Below are 26,931 nucleotides of genomic sequence, written 5' to 3' on the forward strand. Positions count from 1 at the left end.
ACTTTTAAGTGCTGGGTCTCAGCTAAAATTAAGTAAAGCCGTGGACATCGCCAGATCGTACGAGATAGCACAAGCACAGCTGAGAAGCTTCGATGCATGTATTCCAAGCGGCTCACGTGAACTGACTTTGCACGACTGGGAAAGGTAAACCCGTGCATGCAGTGTGTGATGTCTCAGATAAAGAGGAAGACGAGCTGATATTCGCAGGCAAATCCACAACTTAATACCAGGAATGCCTGTTAAACATCTTAGATTCACGAGTACCGATTTGGGTAGTGAACACTTTGATGAATGAAACCTGTTATCTTTACAATGGTTGACAAACACAGAATATAACTTGAACACAACACATCCTCCAAATACGAACCTGATTGAAAGAAATGATGATAATCAAATCCTTGATGACAGCAACACTCATAACAGGGACAAAACAATTACATTGACAATCATTTTACGTTATTTTTAAAATGTTTCCTTTTCTTTTTCATAACTTCTTTAACACACTACCTCTCCGCTGCGAAGCACGGGTATTTTGCTAGTATATATATATATATATATATATATATATATGGGTGTACCATTATGTCCTCCAAAATTCACCTACATGCCTAGATTTATAAATCATTAGGGCAGTGTATTTATTAATTCAAGATGAACATACTAGCTGTAGACTAAACACAACTATTACAATCTAGGAACTCAATTCACTAGCTAAACAGTCAATACAGACCAAATAAAGAAAATTGACTTACCAGTAATGTACTTTTTTTCATGTCTTACATGAACATTTGAGATAAGCAGAAAACATGTGTAATCCAGCAGTGAAGACATTTTCTATGCAGAACAAAGTATTTTCATTATGGTCAGCTAATTTACCCTTTAAATGAAATACTGCAAATTTTTTGTATTTTCAATTTTTTTTTTAACACACACGGTGAAAATCCTGGAGTACTGATCAGGTAGTGACATCACGCATGTGTGTATATGCTGAAAATTATTCACGAATGTGTGAAGCAGATTAGGCAGTGCTGTAAAGTAACGTGGAATATAGTTACAGTACACATGTGTTGGACACAAATTGGGCAGAGAGTGCAGATCGGGTAGTGACATGTCCACTCAGTGCATTTGCAGGGAAAAATTCAGTGCCAAGATCACCAGAGAACACAGCAACTTCACAGCAAAAAATGCTTGGGGAATTTCACTGATCCACACTAGTGATAGTAAATCATTGGGTAGGCTAGTGCTTTTTCCACCAATGGAAGTTGGGTGTAAGTTCCTGCTAGAGGATTTGCACTTGTATCACAGCTGGAGCTGTAAAGTAGGACTTTCCTTGAGTACTACCCTTGGTTTTCAAAGAGAACAGTTAGAAAGCTCTGCTTTGCAATAATCACATCCAGATGTACACGTTTTCAAAAATCTAACTTTATCTGGACCAAGAGAAAAAGAGTGGCAGGGAAGAAAAAAGAATGTCAGAAGTAATCATTGCAGCAAGAGTAGCCTAACAGTTCATATGGATTATTTCTAACTTAATTAATAGAATACAAAATAAAGAATTATACAATAAATGCCTGCAACAAAAGCCCTGAACATAATATATGGCTTCACACCTGATATAAATGGCACAAACATTTATCAATAAGCAGAAAAATGTGCTGTTGAATCACATGGATTTTAACAACGATGAGACAAAAAGCTTCACTCCCTGACAACTTTCAGTGTCGGCACCTACGTAGAAAAACTAAGCCCACACAACAGTGCTGAAACCTGAATAAACAAAAAAAAAAAACGTAATTTGAAAAACAAACAAAGCAGGCAAGAGAACAAAAAAGGTTCCTGACAAATGGAAGAGCACAGGAGAATTCATTGATGTTATCAGTGCCTGCTTTACTCAATATGTCACCAATGAGAGGAGAAGCTTGTCTAGATTTATTATTTTGTGATAATCAGAATAGAATTTAGTAGATGAAGATAATTGATCCTTTTAGGATTGAGTGATCATAATTTAATATTTGCTGTATTTTGGCAGAGTTTACTGTTCATACAAAGACTACTAAATCTGAGCAAGGGTAGATTTTGAATAAATATGTCAAAGTGTAAAAGAGAGAAACTGGAAAAAGCGTTGTCATATATGCCTCACTTTGTCAGTGTTGTGATGTGAGATTTTACATATAACTTGATAAATGTTTTGTATGTCTTTATTTATAATTTAGGCAAACCAAGTGGTGAGAGGTATTCATGTTTGCCTTCCCCCATCCCCCTTTTTACGACTGTCTCTTTGTAATTTTATGACAGGATTTGGGGGGATGTGTCTTAAACCAGTTTGATCTCCCACACAAAGCCAGGTTAGCTTAACATATGGTCCTGGGGGGGGGGTTGAGGTGTTAAATGTACTATTTCTCCCATTGGTCTGAGATATGGCTGTTTGGAATTGGCTTGTCTCAGAGGCCTTTAAGTACCATGATGTCCTATTGGTTCTAGGAATTGGAGAGAACATCTATAAATGTACTTGCTCAACCACATTCTCTCTGACTCACATATGAAGAAGCATCTCTCTAACTGACCCACATATGAAGAAGCATCTCTCTTGCTAACCTGTGATGATGAAGACAACACAATGAAGAGCACAGCTCAGCAGCCATATTGAACAGACATGTGGCTGAAAGCTGAGCACCAACGATGCCTTAACTAGAGACATTTTAAGTAACTGCAAGTCTGTGTGCCACCTGAATTACACATCACCATTTTATCAGGTTGTATGGTTGCCAATATTCAAATGTACTTTGCATTTTGTTATTATTTATGAATATTATCAGTAATACATTATTTTAAGTGTAACTTAACTCCTGCTTGTCTTTTACTACATCTAATTGCCTGAGGTTATAGATATAGAAGGGAAGGTGGGGATTAGTTATATACAGTGGTAAGTCTGTGAGATTAGGTATTCTAAGGCTACATATTAATAATACAATAGGGACAGTAGAGCAATATATATTACTCTACCAAGATAAAACAATTGGCGTAGTCGGCAGGATTTTGGGGTAACCAAGTTTTGCACCCTGTTTGCAAATACTGTTTTGATGTATGTGTTGTTTATGTATGTGAATTTTAGGGCACCCAGTGTACAAATGCGGTGGAAGTAAAACATTGTTTGGTTGCTGAATGGAATATAACCAACAAAGTGTAGAGACTTCATGTGTGTCACAAGGACACCCGCATGTTTGTTAGTACTGGTGGTAGTGAGTCCCTAATTAAAGTGCTAGGGAGTGGTGAAAGATGCATGCGTCATTCATACGGCATTTAAGTGGTTAAAGTGCTAGGGAGTGATGGGACATGCATTCGTCATTCATACGGTACTTATTCGTTTAGAATCTTTGTGTATGTATGTGTATGTTTGCTTACAGGGGCAAAAGTAGGCCAACCCATAACGAATTTGGCAAATTGTATTAGAGAAAATTGTAGACTTAGAAATGCCTAAGTTCATTTTAAAGTCAGCCATCTTCCAGTGGAGTGGCAGAGGAAGCAGGCTAAAGCTAGGAAACCTGTAGTGCAGGTAGAGAAAGCAGAAGCTGAGCTGAGTGTGCCACAAAATGGAAGGGGCTGGAAGGATTAAAAGCAAGAAAACAGAGATCAGGTTTAAAGAAGACAGCTGCTGTTATAAGAGGTTTACTAGCTTGTATTATTGGTAATAAGGAAGATCATGATAAGGAAGAAAATAGCAAAGTGAAAGAAAGTGAAAGTTATGGAATGTTGAGTGAGAGTTTTGAAAGATGTAACAGTTGGTGTGATAATTGTGAAGTGTTAGCATGTAGAACATCCGCTGCTAAAGTAGAAAGCAGTGAAAGAAGTGGAAACAAAGAGAGAAAACCACCCATGGTAAAAGTTAGGGCAACAGTAACCAGATCAGACTGGAACCCTAAAACATGGGTGGGTGACTTACATGAGACAGATGTGTGCTCAGATAAAGAGTGGGAATGTGAGTGTGAGGAAAAGGAGAGAGATGAAAGGAAGGGAAAACAGCAAGGGTGTTTTCTTCCTTTATTCTCCACTGCACCACAATCTCCAGGTAATTCTGAGGCCTGTCCAGTATTTAAAGAGCATGCTACACTGATAGATATTTCACCACTGTTAGGAAAGGTAACCAGTGCTGCACTGAAATCTGATTTAGGACAAGGAAATCAGATAGAAGGCAGAGGAGCTGGTGAGTGTGAATGGCAATTGTTGACTAGAGGGCATGAACTGGATATTGGCATATTGATACTGAGTAAAGAAAGTGTGGAATTTAAACAAAGAACAATGGAAATGAAAGGAATTCAAGTGCTTGTGTGTGAAAGGTCTGAATGTGCTAGTGCAAGAATGGCTGAGTTGGAAAGAAAGTGCACCAGTTTAGGAGTTGGTTTGAATGAAACAGGACAAGCCAAAGAACAAAGGATGGGGGATGGTGCAGCAGGAAGTTTTACAAGCTCAGGCAGGAAGCCAGGAATGCACAGGGGTGTGAGGGTCCTAACAGCTGTGCTAGGGCCAGCAGTAATTAAAAAGCACACACACTTAGGTTCAGTAATTCGAAACCTGACTGACCAGTTGTTCAAAAAGACAGCCTATGACTCTCCATGCAATAAAATGGAGAAAAGTGAGCTGGTCTTTAGTAAAGAACACAGGTCAGTTTTAGCAGAAATGCTGGATTTAGAACTTGGGTTCTGGAGAGGCTTCAGTCCACACTTTCAGGTAGTAGTTACCATACAATAAAAAGGACACACAGGCAATGAAAAAATAGAAGGGTAGCAGGAAGACAGGAAAGGGAAAACAGTTATTTCTGTTTCAATTTTCTGGCCTTTTGCAATAGTGCTACTTCTATAGTAAGGTTTTTATGGACTTTGGTTTGGTGCAGGTAATAAATAGTGAAGGCAATTAGCAGAGTAAAATCCATGCAGGAGATTGGGTTACCACTGGCACATTGGAGTGGCATGGCACTAGTGCCAAGCTGTTCCAATGAATGCCTGGAAGCAAAGTTTGAGTTTGGCACCAGGTCGACAGCCAAGAAAATGAGATGGACAGAAACTGCTTTGTCACCTTCCATTTTGCAGACCTGCCTACATAGTGGAATGAAAAAAAAAGAAAGAGGAAACGACAAAGTCAACAAGCAGAGACAAAGACATGAAGAAGAACTGAAGAGACAGCAAGAAAAAGACACTTACTGGGGTTTAAGTGAGTAACAAGTCCACAAGTCATGCAATAATAATAGGACTAGTCACAATAGCTATAGTTTAAAAGGAAAGGTTTGTTCATTACTGCAGCAAATTTATATTCCAAGGGGTGGAAACTGAACAAACCAGTTAGGAATGCCAAAATAAGGGATTACTTTTGTGCTCATAAAGTATACATTCTGGGTATTAATTAATTAAGTGGGATAATTAATATAATTAATAATATTAAGGAAAATGTATACTAAGAAAATTGGTGAACTTTTCAGGAAAGCAGGTGCAGCTGATACATTTGCAAGACATATGGGCTCCGATGTTTAGGTATAGTCTAATTGGGAAAATATGGAAGCCCTGCTGAGATTGTCGGCTGTGGTACAGGCACAGGACCAGTGGGCCAATTCTGAACTGAGGTGTTTAGCACAATGAGTATGCATATGGTGAGCAAACAACTCTAGGGGTGGCCTACGGGGGGAATGATGAGAGTTGCAAAGCTTTGATGTCTCATGGTGGTGATGCCAGCCTATACTGGTAAAGGCTGATGGCAGTCAAGAGTTGCACCATGGGTAGGAAAGCACAAGAGGCAACTAAGTCAACCCCAAATGTGTGCAGAGGGGCCACAGATGTTGGTTTGTGAACAGTTTATGCAGTGGCACATGGGCTGTCACTTGGGCAGAAGTGGTTGTACTGGCACCTGTGGCATGTTACCTTTCAAATTTTGATGTTAATTGTACAGTTGCATATGCTTAGATAGTTTGGGACAGGGGTCTAATTAGCAGTTAGACAGAGAACAAGTACAGATTAAAAATTCACACAATAGACTCAATTGTAGTGGGCTAGTTTAGTGGAAGGTGTGGACTTGTCTCATTTTGAACCACCAGATCTGATGACATATGAAGACTGCAGAAAGAGTTGACGCAAGCTGGAGCAGATACAAGTCATCAGGAGCGCTTCCAAGTTCTTCAGATTGTCTTTGAAATAAAGAAGATATGTAATGGACAAATGGTCACGGACAACTTTTAACACTGGGAGAGCAAATACTGCCAATCAATGCACAAGTTATGCATCAGACTCTTGAAACAATTTAAAGACATTGTTTATAAAGACATTGTACAAAACATTCATCGGGGTGGAGTGTTGTGATGTGAGATTTTGCATATAACTTGATAAATGTTTTGTATGTCTTTATTTATAATTTAGGCAAACCAAGTGGTGAGAGGTATTCATGTTTGCCTTCCCCCATCCCCCTTTTTACGACTGTCTCTTTGTAATTTTATGACAGGATTTGGGGGGATGTGTCTTAAACCAGTTTGATCTCCCACACAAAGCCAGGTTAGCTTAACATATGGTCTTGGGGGGGGTTGAGGTGTTAAATGTACTATTTCTCCCATTGGTCTGAGATATGGCTGTTTGGAATTGGCTTGTCTCAGAGGCCTTTAAGTACCATGATGTCCTATTGGTTCTAGGAATTGGAGAGAACATCTATAAATGTACTTGCTCAACCACATTCTCTCTGACTCACATATGAAGACGCATCTCTCTAACCGACCCACATATGAAGAAGCATCTCTCTTGCTAACCTGTGATGATGAAGACAACACAATGAAGAGCACAGCTCAGCAGCCATATTGAACAGACATGTGGCTGAAAGCTGAGCACCAACGATGCCTTAACTAGAGACATTTTAAGTAACTGCAAGTCTGTGTGCCACCTGAATTACACATCACCATTTTATCAGGTTGTATGGTTGCCAATATTCAAATGTACTTTGCATTTTGTTATTATTTATGAATATTATCAGTAATACATTATTTTAAGTGTAACTTAACTCCTGCTTGTCTTTTTACTACATCTAATTGCCTGAGGTTATAGATATAGAAGGGAAGGTGGGGATTAGTTATATACAGTGGTAAGTCTGTGAGATTAGGTATTCTAAGGCTACCTATTAATAATACAATAGGGGACAGTAGAGCAATATATATTACTCTACCAAGATAAAACAGTCCGATATGCAGCAGATGAAATTTACTGTAAGTAAATAAAAGATGTCAAAGGTAGAGAGTAAAAATATTTAGAAAACATTAGAAAATTTAAAAGAAGAAGGACGTAGGATTAGTAGCGGACAGTCTACATCGAGAAAGTACATAGAATTGATTAAGAAGACTAAAGGAATGTTAGCTTATACGGCTTGAAGTGTCAAACACAAATTAAAAGAGCCATTTATCATTGGGAATATTGTAAGCAGTAATACGTATATTTCCTATAGAGAAAACTAAATTATAATTTCAGATACCGTGGCAGGTCCGCCATCTAACTGTCTTCCTCCATGATTAGATACAATGATGCCCTGAACACCATGCTCCACAGCTAACTCTGCATCCTCTTTGGTCAAAATTCCCTTAATGATAATGGGCAGACGGGTCAAGGACTGTAGCCAGTAGACATCTTTCCAGCTGATAGATGGGTCCAGAGTGTTTGCTGGAACTCCATATTCTTCAGGACCATTGTTTTCCTGCATTATAACAAAGCAGAACATATTTTCAACTAGATGAAATAATATACTGTATATGAGATTCTTCACTATTTTCTAATTTATTCATATTTGAAACTTTTGAAAACTTGAATAAAAGAACATTTCCAAGCCCACGTAATCTAATTCAGTTTTGGAAGGAGGCAGAATCCAATCTATTAGCATTGTATGCAAGGCAGTAACTAACTCTGGACCAATCCATTAGAGGGCCCATTCGCACCTCATGGTGCCATGTTAGAATTGCCAACACGCATATCTTTTGGATATGGAAGAAAAACTCCTCAGTCTTTTGAAGCTCTGTGACACTGGCAATTTTTAAGAACAATTTAAAAAAATTTTATTTCAATATACTTCTAATATTTTATAATAATATAGTAATATTTACTTCTGTAGAAATCAACTTTTTAATTTTTAATATTGTGCTTTAAATGATATTATTGTTTATTTATGGTTTTATTCATCTTGTTTTGTAAATCACCTAGGGGTGACAATGTTATTTTAGCCTTCTTCTACTTCGTTCGGCTGTTCCCGTTAGCGGTTGTCACAGAGGATCATCTTCTTCCATATCTTTCTGTCCTCTACATCTTGTTCTGTTACACCCATCATCTGCATGTCCTCTCTCACTACATCCATAAACCTTCACTTAGGCCTTCCTCTTTTTCTCTTGCCTGGCAGCTCTATCCCTAGCATCCTTCTCCCAATATACTCAGCATCTCTCCTCTGCACATGTCCAAACCAGCGCAATTTCACCTCTCTGACTTTGTCTCCCAACCGTCCAACTTGAGCTGACCCTCTAATGTACTCATTTCTAATCCTATCCATCCTTGTCACACCCAGTGCAAATCTTAGCTTCTAAATAAAATCTATTATTATTATTATTATTATTATTATTATTATTATAAAAAAATAGAAAACCAAGTACTGATACAGGGAATTATGAAAACTGTATTCAGGATTCAAAGCTATGATGTTGGAGCACCAAAGATATGTAAATTATATTGAAAATATATATAAAACCACCTGTGTTTATTTGAATTGTATTTTTAGTTAATAGACTGGAAATTCCTCTGAGGTAATTATTTGTATACATAATTACAAAATTACAATTTCTATCATGTTCCATTATATTTAATGTACTGTGGAAGTGAATCTCATTAGTGTATTAATTTTCCCTAATAAATTAATAAACTTTCAATTTTCAAAGACTTTGTACCTCAAACACTCCATCAAAATTTTTTACTTTGAGGTGTGGTGGCAGTCTGAATTGATTCCGAATATCATTTCTTCTTTTTCCAGTGTAAGGAACATCCACAGTAAGAACCAAAGCCTTATAGCCGAGTGCTTCAACCCGGTGGACAATCTGCTCTGAGACTTTGCGATTTCGGTAGACGTAAAGTTGAAACCAGCGGTAGCCAGTAGGAGCGGCAGTGACAATCTCCTCCACTGAGCAGGTAGAATAAGTGCTAGTGATGTAGCAGGTGTTCATGGCTTCTGTTGCTAGGTCATTGCCGAAAAGTACATGAAAAAAAATGGACAGTTTCATGTTAATATGATAAGAAACAATGCAAATATAATTGATAACTTACACAAAATGGATTGCTGTCATGCAGTGTTTAGCAAAATCTTGATTTTAGGGTGTTATGTATTGCAAAATGACAGTGCTCTCTAACCCTTAAATGCATTTAGGGATTACATTTAGTGCCAAGTGTTCCAAGCCAATAGTATTATTAGGTAGCCTGAGGTGTGTGTATGAAGATCCCAGACTTTGATCTGAACCTCAAGGTGGGGTAAAAATGAATTATAAGTGAGGCAGTGAACTATGAGGGGAAGAAAGTTCCCTGAAAGCAGGAAGAACAACTGGGAGGCACTGTTCTGCTGAGGTTATAACATTAAACATGAAAAAGTAAACAATATGTCAAACATTTCATGATAGAAATACTATGAATATTTGATATATTTATATATAGTGATTTATTTGTCATAATGACGCTTTTTGTTGCACTACTGGTCAGCTTTACACATACGTACCTCTTGCTGTGCTCATTTCTCCATCTGGCCAGGCCAAGCAATGGAATGCAGTAGGAGCAATACCCACCGGGAAGCTTATTTCTGTGCCCTGAACCGTCGTTCTCGTATCACTGATTGAGACATCCCTCAGCATTCTGGGTCGCAGGCGAATTCTGTCCAAAAGCAAAAATATATATATATTCATTTTCTTTTTAACTGTAATTGATTCAAATAGTCATTGATAATGCAAGCATACATGGAAAAAATGTTTTGATAATTTCATGTGATTTTCAAATATTTTTGGGAGCTGAATTCAAAAATGAAAAATATTTTTCTGCACTACATAACATTTTTTTCACAAAATATATTTTTAGCCGTCAATTATAATTTTCTTTTTGTTTTCGCACTATAATAATCAGTATTTTATTTTAAGGATATCTTGTTTGAATTTAATATTTTCAAATATTGAAATCTATATTTGAAGCAAAACAGTTATTTTATTCAGTAATAAGGCTAAAATCCAGCTGGAATTTAACACAGTAATCAGTTACAGCAGCAGTCAGGGTATACCAGATTCCCAAGATTTCTCAGTTAGTGTAACAACGGAGCCAGAGAATTGACATTGGATTCAAAAAGATTGGCCAGCTTGAAAAACGCTTAGTCATGGTGCCAAAACCCTCATCAGGCCTAACTTGGTGGTTTCAAATAAAGTGCTTCTACCATCACTTCATAATAAGCTTGTTTTAATGAAACAGTTTGTCAAAGCCCAGTCAAAAGATGGAGCATATTTCATATATTCGTGCTGAAAGTTTGTCTGAAGCTAAATTAAAAAACACACTATTTACGGAACTGATATTATAAAACTGATTTCTGATACAGAAACTGATGTAATAAACGGCAAGGGATGCAAAACTTGGGTATATTTCTCAAATAAGTCATTTTTATGTACCAATAAATTATAAAGACATTGCGTAAAATGTATTAGTTAAGTTTAAGGAATTGGGTTGCAACATTAATTTCAAAGTTCATTTTTAGATTCGTATTTGGAATAATTCCCTGAAGATATTGGAGATATGAATACAAATCAGGCTGAAATATTCCACCAGGAAAGATGATACCAGGGAGGTTGGGATGTCAGACCGACGATGGCAAACAAATGCTGTGTGATTCATAGGGATGCACCACCAACAAATGTGGACAAAGGATGGTCCACCAAACCAAAAAAACTGAGAAGTGACAAAACTTAGAAAAGTTACAGGTAAGTCAATGAGTATGTATTGCTGTTTTCTTTCTATTTTGATTTAAAAATATTAGAAAGACAAAATATTTTCATGTTAAATTGATTTAGAACAATATTGTATTCATGAATGCATTGGATAATTTGCTAAATTTTGTGCTTAAATGTGACATGATGGAAATATTCTACTTATATTTTTTATTGTATTTGTGAATGCAAATAAAACTAACTATTCACAGTTAAGAACAATTCTTTGAGTTTAATTTTGCAGACCTGTGATAATTAACATCTGTTTTAATTAACACCCACTTGAGACTGATCCTGTTTAGTTATATTGACTGCATGTAGCCTTCTGAGATTCCAGTATTACTTTACCTACATAACATATCATACTCAAACCAGCTTACTTCAATTCAGGGTCACAAGATGCAGGAAACTATCCTGCCAGTAGCCAGCAGTCCATTTCAGGTCTAGTCTTGCACACATACACACTCACAGAATCACAGATTACACTAACATGTATTAGTTTATCCATTTACTTTATAACATTATAAAAAACTTACTTGATCAAATACTACAGGGAAAAATCAACTCTCAATATGAGCGGAAAACAATTTTATAAATTCTGGCTATTTACCACTCACTGTATATTTTGCACTTATCTATATTATTACTTTTGCTATTCAGTAAGTAACCCATCCATGTACATTTTACACTAAAAAAATGGTCACCTGTACAGCAGAACTATGACATTGGTAACCATGAAGTATTAGCTATTAAATTAGCATTAGAAGAATGGGGTCATTGGCTAGGGGGTGCCAAATATCCTTTTATAATTAACACAGGTCCCAAAAACCGAACTAATTTGTAATCAGGTAAAATACTAAATGCTTGCCAGGCATGATGGGTGTTATTCTTTAGTCAGTTTAGCTTTACTGTCTTTAATTATGCAGGAAATAAGAATGGTGAAGCTGATGCCTTTTCCCAACTCTATGATTCTGAAAATTGTTCACCCGAACCTGAAAACCTCATTCCACCAGAAAATTCTTTAGGGGTGACAGTTTTCAAATTACTATTTCAAATTAAGGACATAGTGCAGCTTGCTCAGTCAACATGGGCTTCAGACGTGAAAATGCATGTTCCCCCTGAATATCATGGAAAAGTTTTTGATTGGACACATGCATCCCCCAAGTTTGGTCTTACAGGCAGAACACGGACTCTTGGCCATATTTAAGAGGTGTTTTAAATGGCAAAATATGTATAAAGAAACAAGAGATTATGGTTTAGCCTGCAGACCAGGGGTTCCTTTTGGGTTATTTCAGCCCATCTCTGCTCCATCTTGCCCATAGGAAGCAGTTTCTATGAACTTACCACAGATCTCCTTCCCTCTAAGGGTTTTACAACTGTACTGGTAGTAGTCAATCACTTGTCTAAATATGTTCATTTTATTCCCCTTAAAAAAATTACCTTAAGCAGAGGAGTTGATTGAAGTTTTTCTTAAGCATGTTGGGCTTTTACATGGGTTTCCTTTATCAATCATTTCTTATTGGGGAACCCAATTTGTATCTCGGATTTGAAGACATTTTTGCAATCACCTGAGCTGTACTGTGAACTTAACAACTGGTGATCATCCTGAAAGCAACAGCCAAACAGAAAAGGTTATTCTGGATTTACAAATGTTGCTCCATTGTATGGTTGATTTAAGTCAAGAATAGTGGAGTGAGTTCCTGCCTATAGCTGAATTTGCTAGAGATGTGTTAACTCATGTTACATTAGAAATGTCACCATTTGGGTGTCTTTATGGATTCCAGTCTTATCTTTCAGATATCCCTCCTTGCTTTTTCCCATTCCCAGCCTAACAGAGTATTTTATAGGTTTGCAATCAGTGTGGCAGCTAGCACAACAGAACCAATGAGAACAGGGGTCTCTGCCAAACGGTTTGCAGACCACAGGAGGAAAGCAGCCTCCTAGTGTCAAGATCAGGCAGAAGGTGTGGCTTGCTACACAAGACATCCATCCAAAGGTTCCTTTCTCGCAAACTAGCACCGCATTATATTGGTTCTTATGTGTAGTATGGTCTGACTTTCCCAGCTAAGATCCATTCAACATTTCACATATCTAAGCTTAAACCGGGTCACTCCAGTGTTTATTATGTGCATCATACCCCTCCACCTTCTGTTAAGGTGGATGGTTCAAATGAGTTGGAGATTCTGTCTATTCTTAATTCATGTCGTCATGGTCCTATTGAATACTTGGTCCATTAGAAGGTGAATGATTTGAAAGATCGATCCTAGGTTTGCTCTGTTGAGCTCCATGCTCCCAATATGTTGTCTCATTTTCCTAACCTGTTTTCCTGGCAAACAATGGTCGTATTCGGAGACCGCTCATTAGAAAGAGGGCTCTGTGATTTTTATTTGTATTAATGCATCCAGGAAATAACATAAAACCCCAAATAAAATCTATGCATTAATCCTGGCGTTTTAAAACTAAAGGATCACAATTTTCTCATTAGTTTCTGTTTCTAGAGTGAATTGAGAAAGTTTAAGATTTTTCCTGTAATACTGCAACACCATCTTTGTTTTCTTTGCCACTACAGATTCAGGGTGTTTGGCATCTCCCATTGTCATTGCATTCTCCCACAATTCTGCGGATGTTATACTGCTCGTGATGTTATTAAAGCAGTGGTTTGAAGGTTGCTACAAACTTCTCTGAAGTATCTGTGTTTTTAAGGACAGTATCTATGCTCAAATCTTTCTAAACCTTTTTACCTTTTGCTACCCATTTCTTTTTATCTTTCACTCTTGTTTTTGACTACTGATTTTTGACTTACATTTCCAGTTTGTTTGAAAGATAGAGTTGACTTTTGGCTCCAACCTTGGGGTTGCCTTTTGATAAAATGTATCCCTAGATCCTCTACAAAAATGACTCTTACTCTGAGTCAGCAAACCAACACTACTGAAGTTTTTGCAGTTGTGTACTGGCACTCCCAGTTGTGTACCAGCCATGTTCCATAGCGTACCAGCATGCTTATGGATACCTTGGTGCTCCATCATACACCCACAAATGTACGTATCTGTTTGTGCTTGACACTCCAGTGCATTTGAAACTTCAAGTGTGATCCTCCTCTCTGCTCTCTGATCAAACTGAAGTATATATTGATGTTTAGAAGTCTAAGGCAGAGCCCCTCCCTGATCTACAGGGTGGACCAGATCTAATTATGCAGATCCAGATCATTTGGATGACTTTGATTTATGCGGGGACTATTCCAGTTCGGCAAGAAGATGATTCTTCATGTCGTCAGTTCGCACATTTCTCGATGGTCTGGGATTTTTTGGGTGATTTTCTATGTAATAAACTTAATAAGTTATAGCGTAATGAAAATTGCATAATTAAATCTGAACCACCCTATACTAATATATTGCCTGTTCAGACAAGTCATTAAACTTTTTTACAGACATTACCTCTAGTTAAGTGAAAGAGCACTGATTTTCCCGTCTTCATTAAAGTAAACTACAGACTCTTTTATGTTGTGCCTTCACCCACTGTTTAATTTAAGAACTTAACCCTACATAAAAGTCAAGGTAACTAGTCATGGGAAATGTCTGTCTATTGTTAATTTGAGTCTGGGTGGAAAACTATGGTTATTAGCTAAAGGTTCAAGGAAGAGAACCATTTTTCACAGGGTATGTGCCAATAATGTGAAGTCTTGTGACTAGAGCACTTAAAACCATGAGAAAGATTCACCTCACAAATGTATTCAATAGGTCTTATTGTAGAATTGCATCATATTTTGCATTTCATTGTATGTTGCTGACGAGTCATGACTTTGCCTGCTATGGGAATCATTGAGATCTTTTGAAACCTTATTTTTATGATTACACTCACATAAAACTAATTTTTTTTATTTCTCAGCTGCATAACATTTTATGTAACCTCTCCTTCTCTGACTGTCTACAGTGTCTTAGGGTTATAGATTGATATAAATTGATGTCTTGTTTTTTTATTTGAAGAGAATAACATTCCATATAATCAAGCCAAACTGAACAACATTTACATCTTTTATATTTTCAAGTAACGTTTACTGCATTCATGACTTTTAGTTCCATATTTCACATTTAACAGGCTACATAAATTTGAGTTTCACAGCTGAAACTGAAAGAAAAACAGGGAGTAAAGGACCTGTACCGATTGGCTAGACCACAGTTGTCAAACTCCAGGCCTGGAGGGCCGCAGTGGCTGCAGGCTTTCTTTCTAACCATCTTCTTAATTAGTAACCAGTTTTTGATGCTAATTAACTTCTTTAGCCTTAGTTTTAATTAGCTTGACTCAGCCCCCTTAGTTGTTTTTTTCCTTAATTAGCAGCCAGACAGTAATGAGACACAAAACAAGCCTCCACATGACCAGCTCACCTGTACCCATCAAACAAAATGTGAAAATAAAGAAAAGTGAAGGTCTCATTAAGGCTGATCTCTCAGGTCACCAAGAAAATAGCAGAATAGCAACAGTTTTGGAAATGTCTGCTGTGACAGAAAGAGAGCAGCAACAAGCCATGGAATTGAATAACGAGTTTAATTAACAGCAACAACCAGCTTCTCACTAAGGAACTGGTTGGAGTGAAGTTAGTTGGAGTCTGAAGCCCCAATTTAGCTGGTCATTTGTTGGCTTGTTTCACATCTCATTTCTGTTTGGCTGTCATTTAATGAAGAAAAGAATTAATTCAGAAGACTCAATCATTAAAAACAGGGCTATTAAAATTGAGGGAAAAGAAGTTAATTAGCAGTGAAAACTGGACACTGATTAGGAAAAGGGTTAGAAATAAAACCTGCAGCCCTCCAGGCCTGGAGTTCGACACCCGTGGGCTAGACAGAGAGATCGAACTGGGAAAGATGTGCAGCAGGTTAGGGTGATTAAGGATAAAGATGGAAATGTACTTACAAGCGAGAAGAGTATGTTGAGCAGATGGAAAGAGTACTTTGAGAGGCTGATGAATGAAGAGAACGAGAGAGAGAAGAGGTTGGATGATGTGGAGATAGTGAATCAGGAAGTGCAACAGATTAGCAAGGAGGAAGTAAGGACAGCTATGTAGAGGATGGCAAATGGAAAGGCTGTTGGTCCAGATGACATACCTATGGAAGCATGGAGGTGTTTAGGAGAGATGGCAGTGGAGTTTTTAACCAGATTGTTTAATGGAATCTTGGAAAGTGAGAGGATGCCTGAGGAGTGGAGAAGAAGTGTACTGGTGCTTATATTTAAGAATAAGGGAGATGTGCAAAACTGCAGTAACTGCAGGGGAATAAAATTGATGAGCCACAGCATGAAGTTATGGGAAAGAGTAGTGGAAGCTAGGTTAAGAAGTAACGTAATAATTAGTGAACAGCACTATGGTTTCATGCCAAGAAAGAGCCCCACAGGTGCAATGTTTGCTCTGAGGATGTTGATGTGGACCTGGAGAAAGCATACGACAGGGTGCCTCAAGAGGAGCTGTGGTATTGTATGAGGAAGTCGGGAGTGGCAGAGAAGTACGTAAGAGTTGTACAGGATATGTACGAGGGGAGTGTGACAGTGGTGAGGTTTGTGGGAGGAGCGACGGATGCATTCAACGTGGAGGTGGGATTACATCAGGGATCGGCTCTGAGCCCTTTCTTATTTGCAATGGTGATAGACAGGTTGATAGACGAGATTAGACAGGAGTCACCATGGACTATGATGTTTGCTGATGACATTGTGATCTCTAGCGAGAGTAGGGAGCAGGTTGAGGAGACCCTGGAGAGGTGGAGATATGCTCTAGAGAGGAGTGGAATGAAGGTCAGTAGAAATAAGACAGAATACATGCATGTAAATGAGAGGGAGGTCATTGGAATGGTGAGGATGCAGGGAGTAGAGTTGGTGAAGGTGGCTGAGTTTAAATACTTGGGATCAACAGTACAGAGTAATGGGGATTATGGAAGAGAGGTGAAAAGAGAGTGCAGGCAGGGTGGAATGGGTGGAGAAGAGTGTCAGGAGTAATTTGTGACAGACGCAAGAGTGAAAGGGAAGATCTACCGGACAGTAGTGAGACCAGCTATGTTATATGGGTTGGAGACGGTGGCACTGACCAGAAAGCAGGAGACTGAGCTGGAGGTAGCAGAGTTAAAGATGCTAAGATTTGCACTGGGTGTGACGAGGATGGATAGGATTAGAAATGAGTACATTAGAGGGTCAGCTCAAGTTGGACGGTTGGGAGACAAAGTCAGAGAGGTGAGATTGGGAGAAGGACACTAAGGATAAAGCTGCCAGGGAAGAGAAAAAGAGGAAGACCTAAGAGAAGGTTTATGGATGTGGTGAGAGAGGACATGCAGGTAATGGGTGTAATAGAGCAAGATGCAGAGGACAGAAAGATATGGAAGAAGATGATCTGCTGTGGCAACCCAGTCGAAAGAAGAAGAAGTATAAAAAAGAATAGATAGGAAAGGAAACCCTTTTTAAAATGTCAAATTTTAATAACCTGTTACTGGCTTTAACATAGCACTAAATAGCACTAAATATGCATATTCCAGCAACAGACACTCTGCATGTCCAAGACAAAAAAAAGTGTTAAATGCAGGAAATTCTCAATGATTTCTCTGAACTCCATTAGTATAGGTCTTTTACTGTGTTTAGGTTTTGCATATTTTGACTGAAGTTTTTTTTTATGATTAGTAGTTATGATCAAAGTTGAAAAGTCCTGATTTGGTCTGTTTAATTTGTGTAAAATTTGCAGATTGTTATTCCTTTTCACTAATGTCGCTGTGCTGTTGGCAGCAACTGCACTGTAGTTAAACCCACTGCGTTTAGCAGTTTGTTTGATTTTTGAAACCACAAAAAGGCTACATTCACACTGCAGATCCATTCCCATTTTTCACTCATATTTGACAGAGATCTGTTGTTTGGAAAAGTGTGATTACCAATGTGGATATAGAATCAAAACTTTTCAGAAAGGATTTACACTGCTCTTATAATTACTGTTATGCGTCCAAATGTCCTATTGTGCACTTGCCAGTCCTTTTGGCCATTTGTTTCTATGTATAGAACACTGGCAGTAATATAGTAAATACACACAGTTCTGATCTTTCTTTCTGTTTCTCTTCCTTGCCTTTACAAGTTTATGATTTCATGGATGTTATGCACTGAATCAACCTAAATTACAGCTGCAACCACCATCTGTCTGACAAAATTGTTTTCTTCATTCTACATATGTGGGGCACGTTTAGGATGGACATCTCTAATCATATCAGATTTGAATTGCAAAAATAATTTGAATAATTGGAAAACAAAAATCAGGATAAAGTCACTTTTAGCTGCAACGTGAAAGTAGTCTTAAAAGAGTTGCACTCTTGAGATGAAAAATACATACTGGCTGCCGTCACCCAGGATAATAAGAAGTTATCAGTTCTTGAGTTATTAAATCAGGGAGGAGCGTGATGGGGTGCAATAAGTGCAAGTGACTCATTCCCCGAGGTTACAGAACCACCAATCCTCAACAGCATCTCTCGTTTCTAAAAACAAGACCCCATCCCAAATTGACCTGCCAGAAATACAACTGCTAGAGTCCACTACCATTAAAAAAAAAAGAATAAAAATCCAAATCTTAATTATAATATCAATATCTCAGTAGTCAAATTGGAACTCTCTGCATATGAACTAATAGGAGATTCAAATGAAACAGACAAGAATGCTGGCAGCACAGAAATCCCACATGAGGCAAGTATGCTAAAAGACGATGCCGAGACTCAAGATGATCCAGAGGCAGCTACCCAAGCAATTAAACAGCCAATTGCTCACAATGAAGACCAAAATGTACAGCTAATGGAGGAAGAGTTTCTCACTAAACAGCCTGAGATATGGCACGTTAGAATCAGGATTAAGAAAAAGATCAACAAAAGTGCAGTCTTTAAAAAGACTAAACAATGGTGTCTGTGCTGAAAACAAAGCAATATCTAGAATTGTACAGGAACAGCACCTCAGCATTACTGAGGAGAACAAACTCATTTATGCTACTGAAGCAGAAATCATCCCATAGAAGCCAAGAGTGACGCGTACTCGAGAGGAGCTGGCATGGAAAAGAAGACTCCAAATTGAGACAAATTGAGGCTTACGGAAAAGATGATTTCATCATTAGTGAGCTGGAAAAGGGAGTACACATGAACAGCATCAGCAAATACTCAAACATACTAAGACTGACATTGCTAAAGCCGAGCTTCATCTATACATTACATTGCAGGAAAATTCCCATGACTATTGAGCAGAGGAATTTAAACAGAGACCAGAAGAAGAACTTGAGTCAAATGCTAGCCTAATCTGTCACAGAGGAATCAATAAACTCTTTTGCTAAACCAAAAACTAAAATCCTAAATCATAGTCTAAATTCAAGCCAATAATCCTTTATACAAGAAAACCAAAAACAAAACATACTTGGTTTTCTCACAGTCTTAGTCCAGATTTTGGATAATCCTGTAATTTGCGAGACTGACCCTTTAAGCCATCACAAAGGGGATGTCATGTGCTACAGCAGTGTTTTTCAACCTTTTTTGGGCAAAGGCACACTTGTTTCATGAAAAAAATCACGAGGCACACCACCATTAGAAAATGTTAAAAAATTTAACTCTGTGCCTATATTGACTATATATAAAGTAATTCTCTTGAATAGGAATCAAATAAACACAAAGAAGGTATTTTATAATTACTTTATTATGAAATATTAAGTAAACAAAATAGTGAAAAATTATAAAATTCAGTGCGCAACCTGGGCCTGTTTGGCTGAACACAAAGCTGATATTCTGGCTGGAATCGAAGAAAGACACACACGTAGCTCTTCGTCAACAGCTCTCAGTCTCTCTCTGTATTTGGTTTTTATAGCAATCATGCTTGAAAAGCTAATCTCACACAGATATGTAGTGGAAAATGGGAGCAATGTCAAAATAGCTTTATTTGCCAGAAGGGGGAACTCCTTGGCGGTATCCAACCAAAACTGTCCAAAGGTAGATCAGCAAATCTTAGCTTGAAACCACGATTTTGTCTCAGTTCAGTTAGTTCCTCCTGCTCCTGTAAAGTCATGTCCTTTCCACCAACTGATGCTGAGCTATAAGGGTCCCTAACCCAGTCAAGGCATTCAGTGGAGACTGAAGAGAAATAAAATGACAACTTCTCCTCAAGAGTTTTTAAATGTTTAACTATTATCTCACACAGTGCAGCAGTGTGAACACCTTGCCATTGCTTGGTGAGTGTGAACATTTCAAGATTGCCACTTTCCACGTGTTGATGCCAGAGTTGCACCTTTGAACGGAATCCACTTATTTTATCTGTATTTGTAAGCAGGTTTTCACTTCGGCCTTGCATTCGTGTGTTCAGTTCATTCAGATGATAAAATATATCTGCCAGGTATGCCAGCCTTACACACCAATCATCACTTGCAAGCTGCTTTGTGTAATCTGACCTCTCATTTGTCAGAAACACTTTAAGTTCCTCCCGCAGCTCATACACACGAACCAAGACCTTGCCACGCGACAACCACCGGACCTCCGTATGCAACAGCAAGGTTTTATGCTTCGCTCCCATCTCCTCACACAAAGCTAAAATATGACTTTTCACGAAGTCGTGACTTTATAAAGTTTACCATGCACAACATCATCCAACACATGAACTAGGGCTGCTGGTAAAGTCTTGGCTACGAGGGCCTCGGTGTAAAAAACAATGCGTAACAATCACATCTGGATTTCTTTCCTTCACTCTGCTTACAAAGCCTTTGGTGCGCCTGACCATGGCTGCAGCTCCATCGGTGCAGACACTTGTGCAGTATTCCCACTTAAGTCCTCCTTGTTCAAGGTATTCTGATGTGACCCGAAAAATTTCTTCTCCTGTTGTTTTGTCTGGCAATGCCTTGCAAAAAAAGAAGTTTTCTCTAATTGCATCACCATCAACAAAACGCATTGGCCAAGAGTTGAGCATGTCCACTGATATCAGTAGACTCGTCAAGTTGCAATGCAAATTTCTCACTGATACGGATCTTTCCAAAACCACACTTTCGATGTCTGCAGACATGTCATTAATACGTCTGGAAATTGTGTTGTCTGAGAGAGGGACTTTGGCTATTTCCTTAGCTGCTTCAGGTCCGAGCATCTCCTCTACAATAGCTTTGCAGGCAGGAAGTATTAATGTCTCTGCCACAGTGTGCGACTTTTTTGACTTGGCTATAAGTTCAGCAACTTGATAGCTAGCTTTAAGAGCTCTTTCATTTACCTTTGTGGTTTTTCTCATGAAAGTTGCCTGTTTCTCCATGTTGTCACGCAGGCGAATAAAATAGTCCGCCTTCTTGTTTTGAAGCAAAGGATGTTTCGTTTGGAGATGGCGTTTAAGTTTGCTTGGGACCATAGCACTGTTAGCTAGCTTTTCACCACACACCACGCACAGTGGAGTTGGTTTGTTTGTATCTCCAGTGCAAGTAAATCCAACTGAAATATAGCTTTCGCTATATTGCCTTGCGCCAGAGAATTTGCTTGCGTTAACCATCTTTGCTTTCTTTTGACCCCCACTCATACTTGGGCTCTCATCTGCCTCCAAATTTTGTTCAGAGTCCAGTTCTTTCCTTTTCAAAAACTTGTCCATCACTGCAGTATCTCACTGTCACTGACAGCTCCAGATGACAGCTCTGTCTGTGCATGGGCCTGGCCCCTGGTGGATCTGGTCTGTCGGGGCAGGGCCTGGGCAGTTGCTCCCCCCGGTCGGGTTGTGCCAGGGCAAGATAGTGCTGCCTCTCCTCTCTGGTTGCTCCGCCCTCCTGGATCCGATGCCGGATGACGTCACAGGCAGTGACGATTTCCGGGCATCAGGGAGCCAGGAAGTGGAAGGTGTCCCAGAGGGGACCGGGGGAGTCTAGGCGTGAATTTCAAAAAACACAAAAAAAACACAGTCTGTCTCAGTGTCTTGTCTTGTCTGCACCTACGGCACACCAGGCAACATCTCGCGGCACACTAGCGGTTGAAAAACGCTGTGCTACCGTATGCATTACCAACCAAATCCCTAGTAATGTGATGACAACCATAACACAACAAAGTGTCCCCCAAGAAAAACAACATGGTGTCAAAGTAATAGAGAATTAATTTTAACTATATGAAAAAAAACTCAAAACCAAAAAAATAACACCAGGAATAAATTCATCAGTCCATAAAATCATAATAATCAAATTCTTACTTAGAAACTGGTTTCATTAACAAGGTACACATTTAAAACGGAGTACAATCAAATCGTTAAGAAAGAAAGATAACTATCAGGTTGATTTTTTAGTGACACATTTGTTTTAGTAATCAAAAACACTCAAAACTGACCCAGAGAAGGTCCAAAGCTTCCAGATGGAACATTGTGTAGCTCATTGTGCTACCCAAACCACAGGCCTGTTAAAGATCCATGCAGTATACCTCAGTGGCTCACAACTGGACTCACATTTCTCCCTTCAAAAGGCTAAGATACAAAGGAGATCTGGAGACTGAAATTAAATTAACAGAGAACACAAAAATGAGAGCAATGACAGTTGTCCTTCAAGCACTTAAAACCATGAAAAAAAGCTTTAACTACCTACGAGAAAGCCCTTGTGCAAACATCCATCCATCCATCCATTTTCTAACCCGCTGAATCCAAATACAGGGTCACGGGGGTCCGCTGGAGCCAATCCCAGCCAACACAGGGCACAAGGCAGGAACCAATCCAGGGCAGGGTGCCAACCCACCGCAGGACACACACAAACACACCCACACACCAAGCACACACTAGGGCCAATTTAGAATCACCAATCCACCTAACTTGCATGTCTTTGGATTGTGGGAGGAAACCGGAGCGCCCGGAGGAAACCCACGCAGACCCTTGTGCAAACAACCCACAATAAATCTCATAAACTGCACTTATTCTGGGAAAATGTCTTATATACTGTTAAGAGAAATGTAAGGGTTTTGTTGAGACCCACTTAAAGGCTGTGAATTGTTTAGCGTATGTGCCATCCTTATGCTAAAAGGTCTTTACAAACATTTAATAGTGAACAAGCTTGCTAGTCGTATCCACTTACATCTTCTAAAAAAACATTAAGTCTAATTTTGAAGGTCCCTAAAGTCCTACTGTCTACCACAATAATTGATAGCTTATTCCATGTGTCTATACTACTCTGTGTAAAGAAAAACTTCCTAAAGTTTATGTGACATTTACCCTTAATAAGTTTCTAACTGTGTCCCAGTGTTCTTGATGAACTAATTTTAAAATAACAGTCTTGATCCACTGGACTTATTCTATTCATAATTTTAAACAGTTCAATCATGTCTCCTCTTAATCTTTTTTTTCTGAAACTGAAAAGGTTAAGCTCTTTTAATCTTTACTCATAATTCATCCCCTGTAGCACAGGAATGAGTCTGATCACTCTTCTCTGGACTTTTTCTAGCACTGCTATGCCCTTTTTGTAGCCTGGAAATCAAACCTGTACACATAGATCCGGATGAGGCCCTCACTAGTGCGTTATAAAGCTTGAGCATAACCTCGTTGGACTTGTACTCTACACATTGTGCTATATAACCTGATATTCTCTTAGCCTTCTTAATGGTTTCTGAACACTATCAGGAAGTTTTTAATGTTGAGTTGTCATACACGTGTGCATTGGAGCCAGCTAAAGGGACCAAAAGAAGGAAATTCCATGCCAGGCCAGGGGGTGGCTGGGTGCACTAAACCTTCTTATTTTATCCCCACAGACCAGACATGGGAAATTCTGCTTGAGTTCGTCACTTCCAGTTTGGCTCTGAGAACTTCACTTCTGGTCCCAGCCCCGAGGACGATGTCACTTCCTCTGACCTCCCTCCTATCTCCGTTAATCAGTTCTGTTTTGGACTCGATTCTGTACATTGTTGTACTGAAACTTTGTCTTTTTGCTGCCAAGTCAAGTACACAGGTGGCTGCCCCAAACCTTTGTCGTGTGTCAAGGCTATTCATTTTACAGAGTCCACTATAACTCCTAAGTCCTGCTCATAAAGTGTACTCTCGATTTTCCAACCGCCCATTGTGTATTCAAACCTAACATTTTTACTTCCTATGTGTAATACTTTACATTTACTCACATTCATTTTTTCTGCACAAATCAGCCCAAGCCTGTATGCTGTCCAAGTCCCTCTGTAAGGATTCAATGGATTCCAGAATATCTACCAATCCACCTATCTTGGTATCATCTGCAAACTTAACCAGTGTGATAAAGGCGCTATATTGCGCCTGACCCGGCACAGACTGACCCAAAGGCATGTGTAAAAATACAACACAGACTTTATTTTTCTTCAGCTGGAGGGCATGTCTTCCTCATAATCCCTCCAGCCACAACACAGTCCCAAATGCACTTGATCTCAACAATACAACTCTCCACCTTTGCACCACCACTCCTCCCAGGCAACCTCGTCTTCTTCCTCCCGATTCTGGCTGCTGAGTGGTGGATGCTGGCCCTTTTTATAGCCCGCCTGGAAGTGCTACAGGTGCTTGATCACCTGTTGCTAATTTGACTTCTGGGTGGGGCTTTAGAGGTGCCCATGCTGGCACCCCCTGGCGGTCACCCCAGATCCCCACAGGTTTGTGGAGCACTCTATCTCCCATGGAAACTGAGGCATCATCGTAAACCAGGGAGGCTGCCACCAAGTGCCCCGGGGGGAGATACTGAGGAGCCCATGGCTGCTCCCCCAGAACATAAGTAGAAGGGGCGTCCCGGCCGGAAATGGAACCTGGCTACACGCCACACAAGCTTGTTACTAATATTCCAAATCATTTATTCATCTTAAAAACAGCAGTGGCCCTGGCACTAACCACTGAGGGACCCCACTCGTAACAGCAGCCAATTCTGTTAAGGTGCTTTGCACCATAACCCTCTGCTTCCTGTGTCTGAGCCAATTTTGCACCCTTCTTCACAAAACACCCTTCTTTTAGCCTGATGCCCAACCTCTCAAGTGGCACTTAATGCTTTCTGAAAGTCCAGATAAATAAATCATAAGCTCCACTTTGATCATATCCTTTAATTACTTCCTCATAGAATTCCACATATTAGTAAAACATAACCTCCCTCTTCTGAACCCATGCTGGTTGTTCAGTAAAAACAGACAGTTAAAATCTTATCTTTATTAGAAAATTGTAGCCTGGATATGTTATTTGAATAAACTACTAAACTGAATTTATGCACAGGAATTTTATGCTAGCATATATAATCAGCACAAATTGAAAATGAATGCCTGAGTTTGTGTCATGCGGTCACTTGACATGGAGAGCACACCGCAATCCCTCACGATTCAGGTACTTAGCTGCTGCACAGCTGTCTTACTTCAGTAAAGAAACTGTAAAATTAAACAAGTAAAATATATATCCACACACGTCATTGCAAATACTGTGGAATCCTTTATAATGTTTCAGGTTATACCTTTTATATGCAAGAAGGTTGTCGTCCCTTGTGCAGCACTCATCTGCTCCGGCTGCGTAGTAGTCCCAAGTTGCTTTTGGTAGATGTTCCTTAGCATATAATTCAAAGTCTGTTAGACACACCATGGATATCTCAGTGCAGTGTCCTACATGTCTTAAAGAAAAGAAAGAGAAGAACAAAAAACATCTGTTTAAGTCTACAATGACAAGCCAAGAAAATTAAAACTATTTAAACTCAAACATATTATGGGAACGTATTCCAAGTCTTCAGAACTCTCTAAGGTTTTGACTGAACTGAACCAGCAAAATTCTTTCAGTTAAATGTTGAATCACATACTTGAGGACACTAGTGAAGAAGTGCCTGTGGGCAATATACCAGATATTTACTGATATCAACAATGAGAACGTCTCACAGAAGTCATTTTGCTCATGTTGGTATGTTCGGTAAAAGCTCTCTCCTACTGTGTGCCTTCAGCAGCTGTCCCCTTAAAAAACTATAGCATCCATTCCATTTGTAATATGCGTCAGGCCCCTCCATCTCATTCAGCCCTCGCTCTTCATTCAAAACAAAAGCAGCATGCTGGGCAGGAGACAACACGAGTGTTCATGCTGAACACCCATCAGGTAGGGGTGAGTCAGATACAAGTGAGGACGAGCTGGAGTCTAAGTAAGATGCAGTATTAATTGGGATAATTGGCTTCAGCAAATTGGATATTGAACAAACAATCTGACAAAAGTTAAATGTAAACTCTGCCAAAAAATCACTGCTGTGACTAAACGTAATACAAGTAGCTTGTTTCATCGCATGAAAAACACAACCAAGTCATTAAATACAAAATGTGTGGCCAAAAAAAAAAAATGGAGATAAATTGACAAGCACACTTGTGGCCAAGTGATTTCCAAAGTACCTGCCTTTAGCCCACACATTTGTTAAAATAACACAATATGCAAAAGATGGGACAGCATAACTGATGCTACTGCATGCTTAATTTTAAATGTTCACATATATATATTTGGAATTATGACCCTCTTGTTCCATATTTGTGACTCCTCTATTTGTATTTTATATTGTAACTTGGCTCACCTTGGATCTCCTTTGCTGGCAACTCTTCTTTACCTTTTGTGCTCTTGGAGCTCTACAGTGTTCAGAGTATTGTAGTGAGTAAAAATCTTTTTATAATATGAAGATTCTGTGTTTGCCCTTTTATCTAGCCACGGTTTTGATGATACATCCTGCAAGTGGGCATTATTAGAAGTGCTTTTGGAAATGTTGGGACTCTAAGCTATAATACAGGTAATATAATATAATAAGCATTCGTTGGTTGTTGGTTGTCAGATGTCATGCCCCTACAACTAAAGACAAGATCAAACCTGTTTGATTTTATTGAAGCAGGTCATTGCATAGGCATGTCACTCTAAATGGCTGGTCTTTACGGGAGTACGCTGCTGGCTGCCTTCAACTATCCATCCATCCATTATCCAACCCGCTATATCCCAACTACAGGGTCACGGGGATCTGCTGGAGCCAG

General features: G+C 39.1%; 1 protein-coding gene across 1 annotated transcript in view; it reads right to left on the bottom strand.

Moving 5' to 3' along the window:
• Nucleotides 1-26,931, bottom strand: part of hao2 (hydroxyacid oxidase 2 (long chain)) — a 54,637-nt gene that overhangs the window by 4,534 nt on the left and 23,172 nt on the right. Inside the window, exons 3-6 of the mRNA XM_039743719.1 lie at nt 25,404-25,556; nt 9,754-9,905; nt 8,939-9,222; nt 7,489-7,707 (exon numbers count right to left, since the gene is read on the bottom strand). Of these exons, the coding sequence (XP_039599653.1) occupies nt 7,489-7,707; nt 8,939-9,222; nt 9,754-9,905; nt 25,404-25,556 (808 nt within the window). The remainder of the gene's footprint in view (nt 1-7,488; nt 7,708-8,938; nt 9,223-9,753; nt 9,906-25,403; nt 25,557-26,931) is intronic.

Source organism: Polypterus senegalus, chromosome 2 (genome assembly GCF_016835505.1).
Source record: "Polypterus senegalus isolate Bchr_013 chromosome 2, ASM1683550v1, whole genome shotgun sequence".
Lineage (NCBI taxonomy): Eukaryota > Metazoa > Chordata > Cladistia > Polypteriformes > Polypteridae > Polypterus > Polypterus senegalus.